Here is a 21868-nt window from a genome sequence, read left to right as displayed (position 1 = left end):
GTCTATGGACTTTATGTTCTATCAAACTAAATAATCTAATAGCATCATGAACATGTTTCTGAGAAGCACAGTCTTTAGACCCACAGTGTCCGTCTGTCTATGGACTTTATGTTCTATTAAAGTGTGGTGCAGTTGTTGTGTATCATGCAGTATGTTGCCTGTGTCCTGAACTGATGGTTGTAAGCAGACGTTAGGAGCGGCTGTGAAATTGGGGGTCATAATAAAGTGTTAGCATTGACATTATTTGAATCGAGGGTCTAAGGACAGATGTTTAGATTGTGAAGCCCCTTGAGGCAGATTTGTGATTGTTTAATTGGACTTTATGAATAAAAATATTGACATGAAGTCCCAGAATGATAAGACTGAGCAGTGATACCAAATGATAAATACAGAACAAAATGTGTTTTACAAACCTACTGCTACAGAGGGAAACTGATATTTAGCATAAGTGAAATTTATGAATTAGTTACGGATGTTTTGGTGTATATTTAGGAAAATAATATAGGATAGTGCTAAGGAAAGGGTTACAGGTCTGTCATTGTTTTGTAATAAACTTAATTTATTTGAATCATGTCTTATGTTCAGTCTCTTTTAAACATTTAACTATAAAAGTGTACAATTCCTGAAATACTTTACAGTTCCTAACGTAGACAACAGTGTATATAAGTGTATTTATATTACACACTAAGATATTTAAAGTGGAGAAAACCATCTTCATGCTTTTGCTCTTTTAGTTATTAATGGTGAACAAGTTGTACCAGTTTTTTTAGATTATATTTTTAATCTGCAAATGTGTGTGGGATGTGTCTGTTCCACTCTTCAGTAGATCTACAGCCTGCAGACCAGCAGGAAGCAGTAGGGTTAGCACTCAGTGGACCGACGGGACCGGCCTATAAACAGGTAAAACAGGGGAGCTTCTGTCTTTCTGATTAAAAAACACTGTAATATTTACAGTTCTCAACCGATTTCAATGTGTTGTTTTTATATTTCATGGTGTATGATCTATGTGGAGTAGAAAAGGTTTTGTCTCCAGCTTATTAGATAGTTATATATTACAATCACTACTAAACACAATACGTCTGACTGAGCATCTCGCAGCAGCGAGGAAGCCCATGTGGTGTAGGTGAGAGGTGTAGCTGCACCATGGAGACTGAAAGTAGAGAGGAGAGTGCCGATCAGTACCAACCAGCTGTAACACCTCTAGAGAACAGGAGGAATCATGGGATGATGAAGATGTGAAAAGCTAACCAGTTGCCTGACACTTGAACAGAAGTCCCTAAACATGATGTCACATCAGAATGACAGACAATAGACAGTTACATAAAACCTGGCTGGTGTTCATGTACAGTCTATGTAAATGTCTGTGCAGCCCAGCAATGTCCTGGTTAAAATCCCTGGTTGCTACCGCCGCCTGGTGGTCTGTAGGCTGTACTGCTACTGAGGCACAGCGAGCAGAGCAGACAGACAAAATGTCTGCTGCATTGTAACTGATGAAGTATTATTCCAGATATTTGGGTTTGTGTATATTTCTGGATCTCAAACAAAAGGAATGTTGAAACCAAACATTGTTTAATCCACTCTGTGAGGTAAAAGTCACTGACATTTAAATTCAATAATGTATTAATTATTTATTCATGTAAATTAAAAAAATATGTTCTTCAAAAACATTTCTGATCGGAAACCGGTCGTATATTTTTTATAGTCCAGCCAAAACCAGGCGCTGCTTCCGTTTCTGTTTAAACAATGCTGAAGGGACTCAGTTATTCATAGCTATGATTTATAAATGTGAGTCTGTCAGGTGAGCAGGTCCACCTCAGGACCCTTTACTTCCTGTCCAGGTTGAAGATTTCTTGGCTCTCGATGAGGATGAACTCCACAATCTGGTTCTGGTAGACCATGTTGACCGCCATGTTTCCCGTGTCCAGCTCGGGCCACATCAGCGTTGGGCCAAACACAATGCCGATTCCCTGAGTGGACATCAGGTTTTTCCTTGAGAAACCCAGGACTCTGAAAAACCACAGAAGCAACCAAAACTCAAGGGAAACATGAAAACATACAGCGTTTATGCTAACTGCACTATGGACGCCATCGCCAGTCTCCTCCGAGTAAGATGTATATCAACAAGAACTTTTATTCTTTAGATTTTACTTGAAAAAGTGAACACCCCAACATAAATTATAACATATTTTATATACAAATACTAACCCTAACAAAACTTGAAACTCCACCGATGAATTTTAAAATGTGACATATAAATCTACGTGATTTATATTTGAGGAGCAGTGTTAGCGTGTGGACAGGAGGCACAGGGAATCAAACCAGCAACCCTATGATCAACAGCTGATACTTTAAGTGACTGAAAGGACCAAACTGCAGGTTTTCCAGTGACTATAAACAGGGGCGGTTCTACATTGAATTACACCCAGGGTGAGACCCCCTTCGAGCACCCCCCCCCCCAACAACATAATTGGAAGAGAAAATTATATTTCTCAATTGCACAAATCCTTCATTAGAGCATTTGAAAAACACACTTAAGAGAATCCAGTTATTTAAATTTTACAATTACAACAGGGAACACACTTTTTAAGGTGAACAATCTCCACAATGAACACAATTCTGCACAAAATGTGACAGTATAGGTTATCAGAACTTAAAATAAATATACACTATATACATAAATGTGCCAACAATATATACAATAATAAAAAATTTAACAAGATTAATAATTAATAACACAGTATACTCCTCATGAATTATAAAACAAGCTATATATATATATATATTAGGGCCGGGACTCGATTAAAAAAATTAATCTAATTAATTAGAGGCTTTGTAATTAATTAATCGAAATTAATCGCATTTTAATTGCATCGGTCGGGCTAACGTCCACGCTAACTCCTATGTGTTTTGCGTTGAGGTGATATTTGAGGCTCGATGTGCTGCGGAGATACGCAAATTCCTTGTTGCATAGCTTGCACACAACCATGCTCTTGTCGACGCTTCCATCCTTTCGTTTTTTAAAACAAAATATCCCATCCACGGGGCCGAGCAAAGTGGTCTCAGCTTCTTCGTTCATGTTCACTGTGGTTTGTTGTTGTCGGAAGTCAAGAACGCTAGTTGGTGCTCCAGTATAATCGGTCCGTCGAAACTCATTCATTGAAAAACGTTCCGCGGTGCAAAAATAAGTGTGGTTAAAATTATGTTATTTATTTTTTGCGTAATTAATTAACACGTTAAAGTCCCGTAATTAATTAATCTTAATTAACGCGTTAAAGTCCCGGCCCTAATATATATATATATATATATATATTATCATTTCGAGAGGTCCTGTGCTTTAATTTGAAGAGGTCTATCATGAGTTTTTGTCTGCCTAAGCAGATAGAAAAGCTACAATTCTTGTTAAGAAAGTTTGCATGATGTGCAATGTTTATATAGGCTACTAATGTAATCATACAGTAAAGCATACCTACGTCTTTTATAGACTACTAATGTAATCATACAGTAAAGCATGCCTACGTCTTTTATATAGACTACTAATGTAATCATACAGTAAAGCATACCTAGGTCTTTTATATAGACTACTAATGTAATCATACAGTAAAGCATACCTAGGTCTTTTATATAGACTACTAATGTAATCATACAGTAGCATGCTACGTCTTTTATTGTTGTAGTGTTTTGTCCACCACTCAGGCTCAGTTTTATCGAGGGCCAAAGTGTTTTAAGGGGAGTTGTGTTTACCGCAGGTTCTACCCTCACTCCCTCATCTCTGTCCCTCTCCTCCTGAGTCTCCTCCTCACTCTGCAGGACACTGACACTGACACCAGCACCACTATCATCAGCCACGGGAGCTGATGAAGGTCCTGCTACTGCTGAAAACATGTCTTTTCACTTTTTTCTTGTATTTGAGCTGCTTGGGTAACTTTGTTTCATTATCGCGTTTAGACCATTGACATAAAAGAAAGGTTTAGACTCGTCTTGCTCCGTCTCTGTGTACTTCAGAGTTCTCCTGTCACCGTGTGTTTATCTTTCGTGCCGGGCCCCGCACCTTTACAGACTAGTCCATTTCATTATGAAAGTAGGGGGTGCAAGCAGGGCACCTGCTGCTGCAAGGAGGGCGCCGATTTGCCAATTCCCCACATTATGATACAGTGAATCCCCCGACCAACCCCCCTTGTCCGACCATTCCATTTGGGTGACCCAGAGGTGAACTGTCCCCCGCGCGCCCCTCCCTTTTCCCCCTTCTCACACACAGCTTCTGTGCACAGCACTTCCAGCAAGCAGGGTGCCTGCAGCTGCAGGGGGCGCCAATCTGCCAATTCCCCACACAGTGAAATGATAGAAAACTGCTTCGCGGAGCAGAGGATTTTTTTTTTTTTTCAAGTGCTCGTGGCGCCCCCCCCATGACTCACAATAAAATGCCGCCTCGGGCGGCTGCCCGGGTCGCCCGTGCCAAAAACCGCCCCTGACTATGAATTATTATAACTGGTTAGTTTTAAATGTGTTGACTACTTGTTCTTCTTACTTTCTTAGTTATTCCAGTTATGGTTAAGGTGTGTTTGAGGTGTGTACAGGCGTACCTGTGCAGGTGTGTGCAGGCGTACCTGTGCAGGTGTGTTTGAGGTGTGTACAGGCGTACCTGTGCAGGTGTGTTTGAGGTGTGTGCAGGCGTACCTGTGCAGGTGTGTTTGAGGTGTGTGCAGGCGTACCTGTGCAGGTGTGTTTGAGGTGTGTGCAGGCGTACCTGTGCAGGTGGCTAAAGAGTAGCTTCATGGTGTCATGGTTCGGTTTGGGCAGTTCCTGGATCAGTTTTTTCACAGCCTGAACTTTGTGTTTGGATTCTTTAATCTCTGTGCAAGAGAAAAAAAACAGAGAAAAAGTTATTATTACAATTATTAAAAAATTAACTAATCTGTAGCAAAAGTCTAAAACCTGATACTTGATATGTTGTGAAATTTCAGGAAGATCTGTAATAGACATATCCGATAAATCTAAACATAATCCCAAATAGGATGGGATAGATAGAGGCGTTTTATTTTGGTCAGGTTTGACTCACTGACGGCCTCCACAAATGGCTGGAAGAACCGGAAGGGAAACAGCGGCTCTGGCAGTTCGCGGAAAAACATTTTGAGGGCTCCCGTGACAACGTGGACGTCTTCCCACTGACTGTGGTCCAGGTCCAGGTCCTCCTCTGAGGGGAGAGACCACAACCAGATACAGGATTATTTAATAATAATAACATGTATAAAAAAACTTAATATCTGTGTACACAGTTTAAAGGATAATTTAATATTGATTACATCGATTAAAAACATTAATATCTGTGTACACTGATGAAAGCAACATGTTTCTTTGTCTAAATGTAGCTAAGGAGTTGGGTGCCTGGTTAGCTCGCCTGGTGGAGCAGGCGCCCATATGTAGAGGTTTACTCCTTGATGCAGCGGCCGCGGGTTTAACTCCGGTCTGTGGCCCTTTGCTGCATGTCATTCCCCCTCGCTCTCCCCTTTCAAGTCTAAGCTGTCCTATACAAATAAAGGCCTAAAATGCTAAAAAAAAAAATATTTATTTATTTATTTTTTTGTTTTGGTTAACTTTGGATTAACTTCATGTTCTGGATCTGTTCTAGTAACTAGATGGGAGATAAGTTCATTAGGAACTGAGTCAGAATATTGAGAAGATAATGGATTGGGGGGGGGATATAAAGGAGGGCAGAGATTAGAAGGAATAAAAAACTTACTTAGCAGCCCACCACTTTCAGTGAGACTGTATAGGTCTCACCGTTCTGCCACGATTCAGTGGCGGAGAACAGATGTTTTTTTTCTTCCACAAATTATCAACAATGTGGAATTTTTTTGTGTGACCCTGTTGAGGTTACAGACTTTGGAAGTTCCCGGGGGTGTTTACAGGCACTTTCTCAATGTTTATTTTTTTCTATTTATGTTTGCTTTAAATACCTTAATAAGACAGCAAATTTTCATATTTTGAAAGAAAAACATGGGAATACTTAAGATAGTCACAGTTAATGTAAATGGTATCAATAACCTAATAAAAAGAAGGAAAGTAGCACAGAGACTGAAAAAATTAGGGGATATTATTTTTTTTACAGGAAACACATCTGAGTCAAGGGGAACATGAGAAATTGGGGAAATTAGTTGGAACACAAATTTATTCATCTTCATATACATCAGCTAAAAGAGGAGTAGCGGTGCTTATTAATAATAGTTTAAGATTTACTAAAGATAAATGCATCAGGGAAAAACAAGGGAGATTTGTCTTCTTACGTGGAGAAATAGATGGTTTTTTTATGTTAAAGCATGATCTCTCTAAGGTGATTACTTGTGAGATTGTTCCTTTTCTACTGGCAGATCATTCCTCAGTCGTCATTGAATTAAATCTGCATAGAGTATTAAAAATAAGCATCTGGAGATTTAACAACTCATTACTCATGGATCAAAGGTTTAAAGAAAAAATGACAGAGGTTATTAAAACATTCCTTGATATAAATGACAACAGTGAAATAAATCCGGTATTATTATGGGAAACAGCAAAAGCAACCCTAAGGGGAGAGATAATTGCATATTCATCTTGGAGGAAAAAACTGAGAGAGAATAAACAAAGGTTAATAGAGAACAAAATACAAAAGTTGCAAGAATTAAAAGTGAGGGATAAAATAATAGAAAAAGAACTGAACGATGCAAAAAAAAGAATTATAGAGTATTAACTCGGAGGACTTGGCAAAAGATTTTACTTTTGCTAAACAATTATTTTATGATAATAGCTCTAAAGCTCAATGAATCTTAGCCTCCAAAATAAAAAAGAACAAAGAAAAAGCTGTAATTAATACAATTATGGATAATAAAACGCCAAGGAGAAGGGGAGAACAAATTTTATCTTGTTTCAGGAACTACTATGAAAACCTTTATAATCCAGAAGTAAATAACCTGGACAAGCAGATAATTGCAAGTTGTTTAGATGAATTAAGCATAGCATCAGTGACTGAAACGCAGAATGAATGCTTAGTAAAAAATATAACACAAACGGAAATAATAAAAACTATTGAAAAGGGGAAAATGGGGAAATGCCCTGGAGAAGACGGCTATACCTATGAATTTTATAAAGATTATAAATACCTTATCATACCAGTTTTATACAGTGTTTAATGAGGTGTTACAAACAGGAAAATGGCCAGATACTTGGAAAAATGCAATTATAACAGTTATAGCTAAAGAAGGGAAAGACCCAAAACAATGTTCCTTGTATAGGCCAGTTTCACTCCTGAATGTTGATCAGAAAATATTTACATCCATCATGGCAAATAGGCTCTCGGATATATTACCTTTTATTATAAATCAGGACCAAACAGGATTTGTCAAACATAGATTTCTTAGTGACAATGTTCGTCGAACTCTTAATGTTATTGATTTTGCTAGAAAAACAAAACAACAAATGATAGTGCTTACATTGGATGCGGAAAAAGCTTTCGACCGAGTATCTTGGCCCTTTATATTTGCAGTTTTGAATAAATTTGGCTTTCACAAGAAGTTTATTAATGTTATGATGGGAATGTATAATGATTCAGCAGCTAGAGTGAAAGCCATAGGTTCGTTATCGAAATCTTTCCAGGTAAAAAGAGGGTTAAAACAGGGTGATCCACTCTCCCCACAGATCTTTGCCCTGTGCATTGAGCCATTGGCGGAATGCATACGGACAAGTATGGGTATAAAGGGCGTTAAGATACAAGATGAAGAACATAAACTTGCGTTATATGCAGACGATGTTATAGTATTCTTAACTGATATACATCAATCATTACCGGCGCTTTTGGAGGAAATTGGAAAATATGGGGCCATCTCAGGCTATAAATTAAATTCAGCTAAAAATGAAGCCATGGAAATAGGATGCAATCTCCCAACAGAATTTAAGAAAAGGTTTAAGTTGAAATGGGATCAGAACAAAATAAAATATCTAGGCATTATAATCCCCAGAGAAATGGACAAATTGTATTTATGTAACTATAAAGTCCTGGAAAAGTCCTTAAGGCAGGATCTTATGCGTTGGAAAATCTTGCCACTTACAATATTTGAGAAAATAGGTATTATAAAAATGAACGTATTGCCACGCTTTCTATTTTTTTCCCAGAACCTTCTTTTGTATCTAACAAGTTCATGCTTTAAGGAGTGGGAAAGAATGCTAGGAAGGGTTATTTGGGATGAAAAGAAACCAAGGGTAAAACTCAAATCTTTACAACAAAATAGGGAACAGGGTGGGTTGGGTCTACCAAATTTGAGCCTTTATTACCATGCAGCCCAAGTTAAAAGCATTTTAGTTTTGATGAATAGTAAAATGAATCCTAAATGGAAATCTATTGAGAATAAATTGGTAGACTCACCCACCTCTCTAATTTTCTCAGGGCAAACTGCAGAAAGGGTCAAACATTTGAATCACTCTATTTACCATACATGGAAGAGCTGGAAAAGATTAGGTAAAATTATGAAAATAAAAATCAACTGATACGGTTTGCCTGAGGGAAATTAGTCAGGACCCAGACTTCACTCCAAATCATATGGATGAGACTTTCAGGATATGGGAAACTAAAGGACTTACAAGATTCCATAAAATGTTCAAAGACCACGTAGTTGATACATTCGAAAATTAGTTTAATTTAAGTACCCATTTTTTTAGATACCTCCAAGTAAGGAGCTATATAACAACAAACATACAGTCTTTTCAAGACCTTAGTCCTATCGTGGAGCATATCTTGAAAGTCTATGAAAAGTTGAGTTTTAAAAATGTAACGGGACAAATTTATAACATTTTAAATAACATTTAAATAACAATGATAACCAAATTAATAATACTTTAAATTCTTGGGATAAAGATATTGGAATAACAGTGACTGAAGAGGAGTGGAGTCAGGCATGTAAAAATGTTTTTTGTTATGTAAAAAATTAAGTCCCCCTATTGGCAGGAATATGCGTGGAAACTATTGGTTCGATTTTTTATAACACCACTGAAAATGAGTAAATATACAAACCAAATACAATACTGTTGGAGAGAGTGTGGTGAATGTAACGTCGACCTGGTTCATGTCCTCTATACATGCTCAAAAATCCAGTCATATTGGGTTAAGGCGCTGGAATTAATGAAGCAAATTTGTGGTCAAAATACTAATTTCGAACAATTACATGTTGTGCTTGGTATACAGCCGAAAGGTTTAAACAAAGAAAATTACTACATCTTCTGGGTGTTGAGAATTACTGCCATTAAACAAATAACCCGAGGTTGGAAAAAAACTGATCCACCCAGGTTAGATAAATGCATTGAGGTTGTAGAAAACTTGTATGAAAATGAAATGATAACGCACAAGATGAGAGGTGAAATGAAGTTATTCAAGAAGAGATGGTTCGCATATGCTAACAAATGCATTGAAAAACAAAAACTAAGCATGGATTTGGACCTGTGTGATTGGATGAGGCATGGATGTAATCTCTGTGACATATGATGCAACCATATGGAATTCTGTATGTCTGTAGGTAAACATGTATATAGAGATGTATGTATGCATGCATATGCTTATATGAATATATGGGTGTATATATGAGGTACGTCTGGGAGTGTATGTATGTATATATATGTAAGTAGGTATGTATGTGTAGACATATATACAACGTTTTTTTTTTCACTGGGTGTGGGGGAAGGGAAGGGAGGGGGGGGGAAAGGAAAGGGGAGGAGAAAAAAAAGAAAATATATATATATATTGTGTCAATTCTGACATGTTAGTTGTATGATTGTAATATGAACAATGTCACAATAAAAAGTATAAAATAAAATGCTAAAAAAAATATTTAAATGTAGCTAATGAGTAGTGCTTAGATTACAATATTGTATATTTGTGTAGGCTCCGTTTTCACATTAAAATTTGAATTTAAAAAACTCTGAAACCTAAATACTATAGTACTCATTTTGACCGTTAATTCTTACTTAGCACCCAAAATGAAAACATCGGTATTACACGAGTTAAAACACCAGAGTAAGTTCATCAGAGCATCTATAAGCAATTATAATCATTGTTGCTTACAAAATGAAATTATTCTGTCAAACAGCTTATTTTCATTAATTTAGGTTCATGCTTAAAATTATTTCATTTATTTTGTATATGTTGTTGGCAGATATATGTATGAGGCAGGGATATCATTTAATGCAGGAAAATGAAGCAGAAAGTATAAATCTGAATAATGAAATTTTTAATTTTAAACTGATAGTATATGTGCAGTACACCACTAGTAGTAAGCAAGGTTATAATCGTTAACGAAAACGAACGAAATAATGAAAACTAGGTGGGAAAAAACATTGTCGTTAACTGAAATAAAAATAAAAACGAGACATTACAAAAAACGATAACTAAACTAAAACTGTAATGTCTGTTTGCAAAACTAACTAAAATCAAATAAAATTATCGAGTAAATGTCCTTAGTTTTCGTTTTTGTCGATCTTTCATAGAGCAAATAACGTTATATCTCTCCGACCATGACATTTCCCGTAGACATGTATAGTTTCCGACTGGGAACCCAGAAATTCCGACATTTCATGTCAATTTGAACACAACATGTCCGTGGCTCCGTGCCCCTCGCTTGGCATCATAGCGGTACTGAAATTCAGAAGAAAGCGGCAGTCCTATGTAATTATGACTGTCAGATAAAAGTGCCTTGCAGTGGAAGGTGGTAAAATATGTGGTCAATTTATTACAGGGGAAAATCCCATGAATTGGAACGTACATTTGAGAAGCGCGCACCAGCTAGGAGGCTAACCTAGCTTACCTTAACAAGGTAAAGAAGAACGCAAAGCCCCCTTTCCCCGAAACAGAAGCTAACCCCGGTAACGGTACAGGCATGGATGTACGGGTACAGGGCATGGATGTATGGATACAGGGCATGGATACAGGGCATGGATGTATGGATACAGGGCATGGATGTATGGATGTATGGATACAGGGCATGGATGTATGGATACAGGGCATGGATGTATGGATACAGGGCATGGATGTATGGGTACAGGGCATGGATGTATGGGTACAGGGCATGGATGTATGGATACAGGGCATGGATGTATGGATACAGGGCATGGATGTATGGGTACAGGGCATGGATGTATGGATACAGGGCATGGGTGTATGGGTACAGGGCATGGATGTATGGATACAGGGCATGGATGTATGGGTACAGGGCATGGATGTATGGATACTGGGCCAGCTGCAGCATGACAGAGAACTCTACAGGAAGGCTTTCATCGGCGACCTGACAGCTGCTGGTTAGTAAATATGCAGGAACACCAAAAGCGGGAGGAAGCGTGGGTTAATATGTGGATTGATTATGGGATGTCTACACAACTGTGTGAGTCGATTGACTTCAAAAAGTTCGCCACTTTACTCAACCAAAGTTCAAAAGACCTGTTCATGTATGTCTTCTTTAGTCTGTTGGCTATTTAGGTTTTTTTTCCTGGAACACGTCACTTACACATTTTGCGTCTTGTGTAGACTGTTTACATATTTATGACCATATGTAGGCTACATTTTATGTACTGGTGTTATTATTGAATACATTGTGAATACATATTTCTAAAATTGTATGATGTTTTTGTTGAGTTATTATTACACAATACTTTTTCTGACCTTTTTGAATCCCCCGACAAATAACCCATATTACAAAAAAAGACTAAAACTAATAAAAACTAAACTAAAACTAAGCATTTTCTAAAAACTAAACTAAACTAGCAAACCCGCTATAAAAACTAATTAAAACTAAACTGAATTTGAAAACAAAAAGTGAAAACGAAATAAAAATAAAAACTAATGAAAAATGCAAAACTATAATAACCTTGGTACTAAGGCATTTTTAGTTTTTGGCTTTTGGTTAAATGTTGATAAAGTTAAATCATGCTTGACTTTTGAACCTTAACCAAGAGCTGTGAGTGACAAAACAGTACTAGACAATGATCGATAAATGGATATACAGTGAGGAAAATAGGTATTTGAACACCCTGCTATTTTGCAAGTTCTCCCACTTAGAAATCATGGAGGGGTCTGAAATTCACAATGTATGATTTTTTAACTATTTATTTGTATGATACAGCTGCAAATAAGTATTTGAACACCTGAGAAAAGCAATGTTAATATTTGGTACAGTAGCCTTTGTTTGCAATTACAGAGGTCAAACGTTTCCGGTAGTTTTTCACCAGGTTTGCACACTGCAGGAGGGATTTTGGCCCACTCCTCCACACAGATCTTCTCTAGATCAGTCAGGTTTCTGGGCTGTCGCTGAGAAACAGAGTTTGAGCTCCCTCCAAAGATTCTCTATTGGGTTTAGGTCTGGAGACTGGCTAGGCCACGCCAGAACCTTGATATGCTTCTTACAGAGCCACTCCTTGGTTATCCTGGCTGTGTGCTTCGGGTCATTGTCATGTTGGAAGAACCAGCCTCGACCCATCTTCAATGCTCTAACTGAGGGAAGGAGGTTGTTCCCCAAAATCTCGCAATACATGGCCCCGGTCATCCTCTCCTTAATACAGTGCAGTCGCCCTGTCCCATGTGCAGAAAAACACCCCCAAAGCATGATGCTACCACCCCCATGCTTCACAGTAGGGATGGTGTTCTTGGGATGGTACTCATCATTCTTCTTCCTCCAAACACGGTTAGTGGAATTATGACCAAAAAGTTCTATTTTGGTCTCATCTGACCACATGACTTTCTCCCATGACTCCTCTGGATCATCCAAATGGTCATTGGCAAACTTAAGACGGGCCTTGACATGTGCTGGTTTAAGCAGGGGAACCTTCCGTGCCACGCATGATTTCAAACCATGACGTCTTAGTGTATTACCAACAGTAACCTTGGAAACGGTGGTCCCAGCTCTTTTCAGGTCATTGACCAGCTCCTCCCGTGTAGTTCTGGGCTGATTTCTCACCTTTCTTAGGATCATTGAGACCCCACGAGGTGAGATCTTGCATGGAGCCCCAGTCCGAGGGAGATTGACAGTCATGTTTAGCTTCTTCCATTTTCTAATGATTGCTCCAACAGTGGACCTTTTTTCACCAAGCTGCTTGGCAATTTCCCCGTAGCCCTTTCCAGCCTTGTGGAGGTGTACAATTTAGTCTCTAGTGTCTTTGGACAGCTCTTTGGTCTTGGCCATGTTAGTAGTTGGATTCTTACTGATTGTATGGGGTGGACAGGTGTCTTTATGCAGCTAACGACCTCAAACAGGTGCATCTAATTTAGGATAATAAATGGAGTGGAGGTGGACATTTTAAAGGCAGACTAACAGGTCTTTGAGGGTCAGAATTCTAGCTGATAGACAGGTGTTCAAATACTTATTTGCAGCTGTATCATACAAATAAATAGTTAAAAAAAATCATATATTGTGATTTCTGGATTTTTTTTTTTTAGATTATGTCTCTCACAGTGGACATGCACCTACGATGACAATTTCAGACCCCTCCATGATTTCTAAGTGGGAGAACTTGCAAAATAGCAGGGTGTTCAAATACTTATTTTCCTCACTGTATATAGTATGAACATTTTGCACCTTAATCAGCATTTCTTCATTTTGTTGATAAAACATAATTCTGGTGCAGTTATTTTTCCTGTTCAAAGATATTTCCTGTGGTAAATGAGTAGAATTTAAACGTATTTGTAGGTGACAGGACTGGAACAGACATTGAAGGAAAGCTTTCTGTTGAACTGACCCTGATCGACGATGAAGCGAAGTTTCTGGATTGTGGCCAGATTTCCACTGACTCTGTAGATCCCGTCAACGTCCAGACCTGAAACCAAAAACACACAGTCGATGGAGAATATATGAAAAAAAACACTTACTGACTTCAATCAGTAGATTAAAAGATAACACTCTAATAACATTACTAATGCTTCACTAAGTCCCTTAAAATGCACAAGCCCGTGTGCTGACAAGAACTAAGAAAAGAGATCATATTTCTCCTGTATTAGTTTCTCTTTACTGGTTTCAAGTAAAATCCAGGATTCAATTAAAAATCCTTCTTCTAACCTACAAAGCTCCTAATGTTCAGGCACCATCATATCTTAAAGAGCTCATAGTTCCTTATTGTCAAACCAGTGGAGGCAGATGGCCACCCCAGCCGTGGTTCTGCCCGTTCAGCAGCTGTTAGTGAACCTACCTCGCTTGTCAACGGCGTCCAAACAGATCTGAACGAACCTCGGCACTGTGGTTCCTTCACGCTCGCAGAGAGTCAACAGATGGCAGCCGAAAACTCGATCTAAGACAGAAATTATAAAAAAATAATATTGCAAAAGATTTAAGGCGAAATCGTTAATGTTACAGCAGGTTTAATGAATAATGTTACAAAAGTTTTGATGACTAATCATTAATGACTTAAAGCCTTGTGGCCTGCCAGTGACAATATTTGTCCAAAATTGATTCAAACCATCAGAACTTTATTTAAATTCTAGGGGAAATCTTCCAAGAGGATTTTTAATGAAATTAAAGTGTGAATGATGCAGCAGACATGAATATGACATATTAAATAATCAAACTGAATATATAACTGAATGGAAACGTCAGTGATCTTCAAAGAAAAGCTGCAGCAACATGGTATATATATATATATATATATATATATATATATATATATATATATATATATATATATATATATATATGAAACAATATAATAAGTATGATACTGTCAGAATTGAAACAAGCTGAGAGCTATTTAAGGGAACATGTATGTTAGATGTGTCAAGAGAAAACAGAAACCTTTAATGAGGCCTTTCTCCTGCAGAGTCTTCATGGACGGACGTCTGGTGATGAACTTCTTCAGCCTGTTCTTCACGCCGTTCTTATCGGCGCTGTCGGAGGCGCTGTGTTTCAGCTTGGAGCTGCTGAACATATCTGCAGAAAAACATTCAAACTGAAATTACTGTTTTGTCCATTTATTTTCAGCACAACAGTTCTCATCCAGTAGTTATGGAGCAACATGATCATTCATTAAGAGTTGTGTTCATCTGATGAATTATATAATTAAATATATATAATTATAAAATATATAAAACCCAATATTCATTCTCCTTAAGCTCTGTTTTTGGTATCCAGCGACTTCTGAGGGAAATATCTGTCTGGTAAATGCTCTACTATCCGTGTCTGTCTGCTGTCTGCTGCTGACCAGGTAGGGCATAGTTTTTATTCTGAGAATAGCTGCCTGCTGTGACCCAAAACAACACTAAGAGAGCCTTGAACCAAAACAGTATCCTGAGAGTTTCTATAAGCTCTGCAGAGTCTGCAGTCTGGTGATAATGTTACTACACCTACAGAGACTACAGCTGTCCTCAGATAAATAATATATGGTAATAATGTGTTTGGGTGAGTAACTGACTGATGGAGCGTCTGTGGACCGGGTTGCGTTGCTTGGTGCTGGGTGAGGAGGATCCGTATGCAGGGAGGGAGCTGTGTCTGGGCAGGTACTCCGTGCTGGTGGACCTCCGCAGAGGAAGTTTAGTCTAAAAAGAAAAAGAGTTACTGTTATTTTACTGATAATCTTGAAGAAGACCGGGGTAGGAATCACAATTGTCTCAGATATAGTTTTATATCACAGTCGGTCGGACAAAACAAAACATTTTAAGTTTGGACTCTCAGAAACTGGGATGGACATTTTGTAAATTATTATTCAATAAACAATCAAGACATTGATTGATATTCAAAGTAATAGGCAGTTTAAATGGTAACAAGTTCTTACTGAAGAGTCAACGGTCTTTCTGATGGCGTCGTACCATTTACTGGCGATGGAGCTACTGTCAGCCTGAAGGAGGTACTCACTTCCTGTATTCGTTGTGATCTGGAACGGATGAAAATCATGAGTTAAATCAGGCATCAAGGGGGAAAAATGTTTGTAATGGGATAAAATATATATTTAATTTTGACCAACATAAACAGAAATAAAATGTAAGTCTTTAATAAAATAATGTGCTTTCTCCCAATGAATTCCAGTCAGTAAATCATTCTCTGGTCACTTACATCTCTAAATTAAATTTGCCCAAAGTAAAAATGTTTTTCTGTGAGTTCAGCACTTTAATATGTGACTCATCCAAGTTTTAGACAAAAAGCAGCTTCAGTGCATTAACATATATGCATCCCATGACTCTGAGCCCAGGTTCATGTGACAGGTCCGTGTTGCTTTGTTACCTGGAAGACGTTTTTCCTGCTGGACTTCTCCGTCGTCCACTCGATAACCGCTCCACACAGCTGAACTACATCTGGCTTACTTCCTGGTTTCTAAACATATGGGTCAGAGGTCAAATATACAATTTGAGTAGATTTTGTATTTATCTTGAACAATCAATCATATGTTGTGGAAGTGAAAACAAAACAAAAACACAGATAAAAACACAAACAGACAAAATTATACAATAAATGCTGTCAAGTGCTACCATCTACCAGCTGGGATTTACATCTGGACTCAGTGTTGGCCACTTTATTTTTTTTTATTTTTATAAGTCATTTACTGTTTCAGTACATTTTCTTTTTAATCGGATCTCTGGAGATTTGTAATCTTGAGAATGTCTTTGTGAGATTTGGCTACTATCTCCTGACTGACTTTCTCAGACAACTCTCTGTTTTTTCCCTCCATGTGACACAAAACAGCAGAATGAGTTCTCTGCTCCATTTCACCAGACCAAAAAGACATAAAGTAGAGAAAACCACAAGATAAAGTAGATGCATTAGAAATAATTTAGATACAGTATTTTAATACCAGACTAGTTTCTTGTTGTCTGTCTTTATAAATCAGCAGCTGGTCTGAGGTCAGTACGCTCCACATCAAAGTCCAGTTCTTCCTTTGCTTCTTCCCACTCTCAGAGATTTTAGCCACATTTAGGTGTTCTCCTTTCAGTTCCACCTGGACACACACACACACACACACACACACACACACACACACACACAATTCCATTAGGTGGTTTTAACTATTCTGTTTCCTCAACTTTGATGACAACCACTTTGACTTAGCTGCACACTAATGTTTGTGATTTTCTAATGATGTTGTTGTCCTGATATTATTGTATGTGATATGAAAGTTAAATTATGAAAATAAAATTAAGAAAACACAATTCTTTTGATAAAGTACACATCAAAGTTTTGTGGAGGAGTAGAAGACTGTTTTGGAGGCGGGAGTTTATATTAAGTCTGTGAGTGGATATGCAGCTGTTTAACAGATTGTGATACACAAACTAATATTTACCAGTTCCAAAAAAACAAAAACAAAACTTTATTTATTTTTTGTTAAATCAATTTTCTTTTTTTCTTCTGAAACACGTTTGAAAAAAGTCGATTTTTATGGGAAACAAGTAGAATAATGTCTGAACTGGATTTGCATAAAGTCTTTGGGACTCACCAGCGGTTCAGAAAAGGCAGCTACACCTGCAGCAAGGACGTTATGCTGAGACTGATTCCTGCGGTGCCGAGATATCTACGGACAGAAAGAACCTGTTCGTAAAACTGAACTGCACCACTAGGATGAAGATTATTAGGTGTACTTACAGGCTTCGGAGGGAGGTCGGACTCCTGCAGCACCATGGACTTGGACTGACTGAGGCGCTCTCCGCTGCTCTGGGAACTCTTAATTCGCATCTGCACAGCTCCCTGCGGTGTGGCACTGCGCTGTGGAGGCAGGATCAACGGCGGCTTCTTCCCAGAACTCTGGAGGTTCGGGATTCTGTGGACGAACAAATGCAAACAAGTCAATGTGGACTTGAGGAGGTGGGCATGGTTTGCAACCAGCTGCAGGGAGAGATCATAAGCGCAGTGTCAGGTGAGTTACTGACACAGCTGGTCATTGTTGATTAATTACACTTTCCCTTTATATGCTGTATCTCCACAACCACAGACAGACAGACAGAGAGTTCTGTGTTAAAAGCTGTGACCGACAGGACCAGAGCGCCAGAGAGAAGCCGGTCAGACAGAGGCGCATGTTTAGAAAGTTTGTAGATTTAAATATCCACAGCTACTGCCTACTCAGCTTTAATATACGTCGGTGGAGAAATGTTATATACATATGTGTTGGTGGAGAAATGTAAAACTTTAGAAGTAAAGTTAAATTGTCATACTTCAGAGGTTTTTGCACAATTGTTTTTTAAAAAAGTGTGCTCTAAACATTAATATGAAAATAAATTTAAAAAACAATGCTCTTACAACACATATCTGTAATACATAATTAATACTGTACATATGTATCACACATAGCTATACACTTATATCCCACTAAACTGAAACTGATTTCTGTTGCTCAGAAAACAACCTGCAGGAACCAAATTAACTGATGAAAATATCACTCAAAGATCACCTACTGACAAAATGTTTGTTCTTTTATTAGTTTTATTTTTGTTCTGTGGGTGAACATTCAGTTGAAGTCAGATCCAGAGAAGCCTGAGGACGTTTTCCTGTTTGGGTTCCTGTTTGCAGCTGTGATTGCTTCACCATTGTTACACAACATTTCTTCTGCTGTCAGTCAACATCAAGGAAAACCTCAGCTAATAAGAGACTACAAATAACAAAAGGCGTGAGCTCTCAAATAATAGTGTGGTTTATGTTGAGGGTCGGTAGGGCCCCAGACCATCAGGGCACCAAAGGCCCCATTTTCTCTGTGTGGGAATACGTTTTACAGATTTGTTTGAGGACAGGTCCTGCAGTTTAACTCAAGGCCCTTTCCAGGCCTGGAATCAGTATCATGAGTTTGTTAAAGTGTGTGTGGTGTCTGTTGGTAAATGTCGATTTAGTATTAATTCAGACTGACAGATGCCCTCAGACTTCCCCTCCTTTCCCCATCACCTAACTGCATCACCCATCTCCACAAGTGTTATCACTTTCCTCATCTGCTCTGCAGTTGTCTGGCCTACCCTCCTGCATCTCAGCTCACATACGGGCCCAGTTCCATTTATTCCTTAAAAATTCAAAGTTGCCATGTTGTTTTATGCCCTTGCTATTGAGCCACCAGAACCGTTACCTGACCATGCCTGTCTGCCTATACTTGTACCAATATCACTGAACAAATCCTGTTTGCTTTGGCTGCTTTGGGTCTTATCCTGTTGTGACAGATTTTAAAGTTTGAAAAAAAGTCTTAATTAATGACAACTCTCCTCTTCTCACAATGAATCCACTGATGCATTTTTATCAGTTTCATCATCTATTGGAGAATTTTGCTTCTGTTTTATAATATCTACCAGACATCAAACGGTATGTAACCTTCAAATCCAGTTCCAAAAGTTTACCACTACCTCCTGAACCTGCAGTGTGAGTTTATGCCACAGATAGATAGATAGATAGAGATAGATAGATAGATAGATAGATAGATAGATAGATAGATAGATAGATAGACTTTATTGATCCCAAAGTGTTACAGCGGCAAGTTACAAGGACACAGCGCACTTACAGACAATACAATAAATATATTGGAAATAATAAATATAAGTAAATGTAAGTGGAGCTGTGCCTCAGTTCTGTGGGTTAAGACATTTTTAGTAACTTACTGTGAGATAAAACCACAGTTTACAACAGTGCAGCTGCTGTCATCACATCTCTTAAACCCTCCTGAGCTAATGCAATGACAACTAAAGCTTCGGTAACAGGAAATAAACTGAAACCCTCCATACGGAAGCTGGAACTTCAGACATGCATCAAGTATTATCATCACCTCCTCACATTGTGTGATCAATGTGAACTTTTAAATTGTTATCCCTATCTGGAGGACATGGGTTAAGCTTTGAGTTATGACATTTATCTGAAAAACACACAAGAGGAAACAATTAGCTATCAAGAAAAGTTCACCCTCTTTGTATTTCATCCCTCACAAATCAATGACTTTAGGCCTACGGGTGAGTAAATCCAACTAACCAATGTTTTTAGCCAGTAGTGATGTAGAGAAACGTGCATGTGGACAACAACACAAAGACAACAAAACCAAAAGCCAGAAATCATGACAAACCTGACAGATGATTCAATGCGCTCTTACCTTGTATCCGCCATCTCTGTGTGTCACTGATCAAAAAAGAAGAGGCACAGAGTTGAGGCCTGACTGTTAGAGGAAGTATAATTCATCACGTGGTTAGTTCAAACCAGCCGTCGCAGACACTACAACTGCTGCAACCTCCCCATTTCCTGAAGAAAAAAAATCTAACCTCACTCTCATGAGACCAGACGTGAGCAGTTTGCCACTTCTGTCCAAACATCTGCAGAGAGGGAGCACACTGGTTTTATTAATTACTGGATGAATAAAGTCAGTGGCAGATAATAGCCACCAACTCTGCAGCTCTACAGAGCTTTTGTTGCCTGTTAACTGTCTGGATCAGTCTGTGTTTCAGCCAGCTGTTCAACAAACAAGCTTTATTGTGGTAAAGGATTGTGATCAAGATGCACACTGCGCAGGAAATTTAACAATGTAAAAATAACTTGTCACGCTCTCTGGTGGTCACACATTACATATATTGTTTTATATCTGGACTGAGCCCTGTAGGCCTCATTTCATGCACTTTGCAATGTATAAAACATTTTAGTTCTAGGTTCAGAGCTGCCCACAGATATAATGTTTTTGGCATTATTACATTTTTTATCATATAATGTTTAAACATGTTTTTTCTACTAATAATTTGATATGGAGGTAGTTGGGTATTATTCAGCTGTCTTCACTTATTTATTTTATTTAAATATTTAAACGACGTGCCTCAGTGTATCTTTTAGCACTGTTAGCTTTAACACAGTCTGTGTCAGCTAAAATTAGCACTAAATTAGCTTTATGCTAGGACTACATCACATCAACATTAGCTTTTGTTAAAGTCTGCTTAGCTCTATGTTAGTCTTATATAGTGTGATATTATTTCCAGGTAACTCCATTTTAGGCCTATTTTAGCTCTACGTTGCTCTGGCTCTGACTTTAACTATAAACTGTGCTCATGGTAAAAAGCAATCAGAGCTAAACTAACTACCAATTTAAACAATAAAGGTGTGAGATGTGCTGCCCCCAAAACTTACAGAAGAGTGAGGGAGCTGTCAATCAAGCACGGTGTAGACGTGACCAACAATCAGTGGAAATAAGTGAAAACAGCTTTTCATGCAATTTAACATGACACTGGACACACAAACAGAATATTTAGTCCATGTCGCCTCCTAGTGACAGAAAACAGGAAGTATGTATGAATGAATGAATGAATCACCACTCCCCCAACTGGTGCCGTCAGACACCGCCTACCAAGAGTCTGGGTCTGTCCGAGGTTTCTTCCTAACAAAAAAGGGAGTTTTTCCTTGCCACTGTCGCAATAGCTACTGCTAATGCTTGCTCTTGAGGCAACCACTGTAACAGTTGGGGCTTCGTAAAGTACAGAGTGTGGTCTAGACCTACTCTATCTGTAAAGTGTCTCGAGATAACTCTTGTTATGATTTGATACTATAAATAAAATTGAATTGAATTAAATCTTTATTTCGAACGACTAAAATACATATATATATATATATATATATATATATATATATATATATATATATATATATATATATATATATATATATAATTAAATGTACAAAAAAAAAACTTCAACACTCGTTACGTTCGAAAAGGGATAGATAGACACCCTAGATAAGCTATGAATCCGGATGTCAGTAGGGGTACCGACAGCAGTAAGAGTACCAATAGGGACTTCATAACATTTTATAATGGTTTGGACTTTGTATATATACCACTCTGTTTGCACATACCCTTCTGTGACGGTGCAAAATTTTAACCATAATGTTTTTTTAGCATAGTCTGATAGAGGACATGATGACGAACACGGGAATGTATAATACTTTGCATTTTTAATGTT

At 38.1% G+C, this 21868-nt stretch overlaps 1 protein-coding gene across 1 annotated transcript; it reads right to left on the bottom strand.

Moving 5' to 3' along the window:
* Window positions 1-1552: 1552 nt before the first annotated feature.
* Window positions 1553-21056, bottom strand: arhgap15 (Rho GTPase activating protein 15). Its single transcript, XM_031319211.2, has 14 exons — window positions 21042-21056; window positions 20026-20171; window positions 17559-17733; window positions 17413-17487; window positions 16774-16917; window positions 16206-16295; window positions 15760-15858; window positions 15400-15523; window positions 14784-14918; window positions 14185-14283; window positions 13738-13815; window positions 5057-5191; window positions 4745-4850; window positions 1553-2007 (listed from the first exon to the last, which is right to left on the bottom strand). Exons 2-14 carry the CDS (start codon window positions 20037-20039, stop codon window positions 1824-1826), a joined length of 1458 nt encoding a protein of 485 aa, XP_031175071.1. The 5' UTR covers window positions 20040-20171; window positions 21042-21056; the 3' UTR covers window positions 1553-1823.
* Between the last annotated feature and the right edge of the window lie 812 nt (window positions 21057-21868).

The sequence above is a fragment of the Sander lucioperca genome, chromosome 8 (assembly GCF_008315115.2).
Source record: "Sander lucioperca isolate FBNREF2018 chromosome 8, SLUC_FBN_1.2, whole genome shotgun sequence".
Classification (NCBI taxonomy): Eukaryota; Metazoa; Chordata; class Actinopteri; order Perciformes; family Percidae; genus Sander; species Sander lucioperca.
The sequence above is the reverse complement of the archived record's forward strand: the minus strand, read 5'-3'. Positions and strand labels throughout refer to the sequence as shown.

Coding starts and splice junctions, on each gene's coding strand:
- arhgap15 (XM_031319211.2), bottom strand. Junction 16,296..16,773: donor GACAACAAGAAACTAGTCTG/GTATTAAAATAC, acceptor CCATATGTTTAG/AAACCAGGAAGTAAGCCAGA. Junction 15,524..15,759: donor GAAAGACCGTTGACTCTTCA/GTAAGAACTTGT, acceptor TTTTCTTTTTAG/ACTAAACTTCCTCTGCGGAG.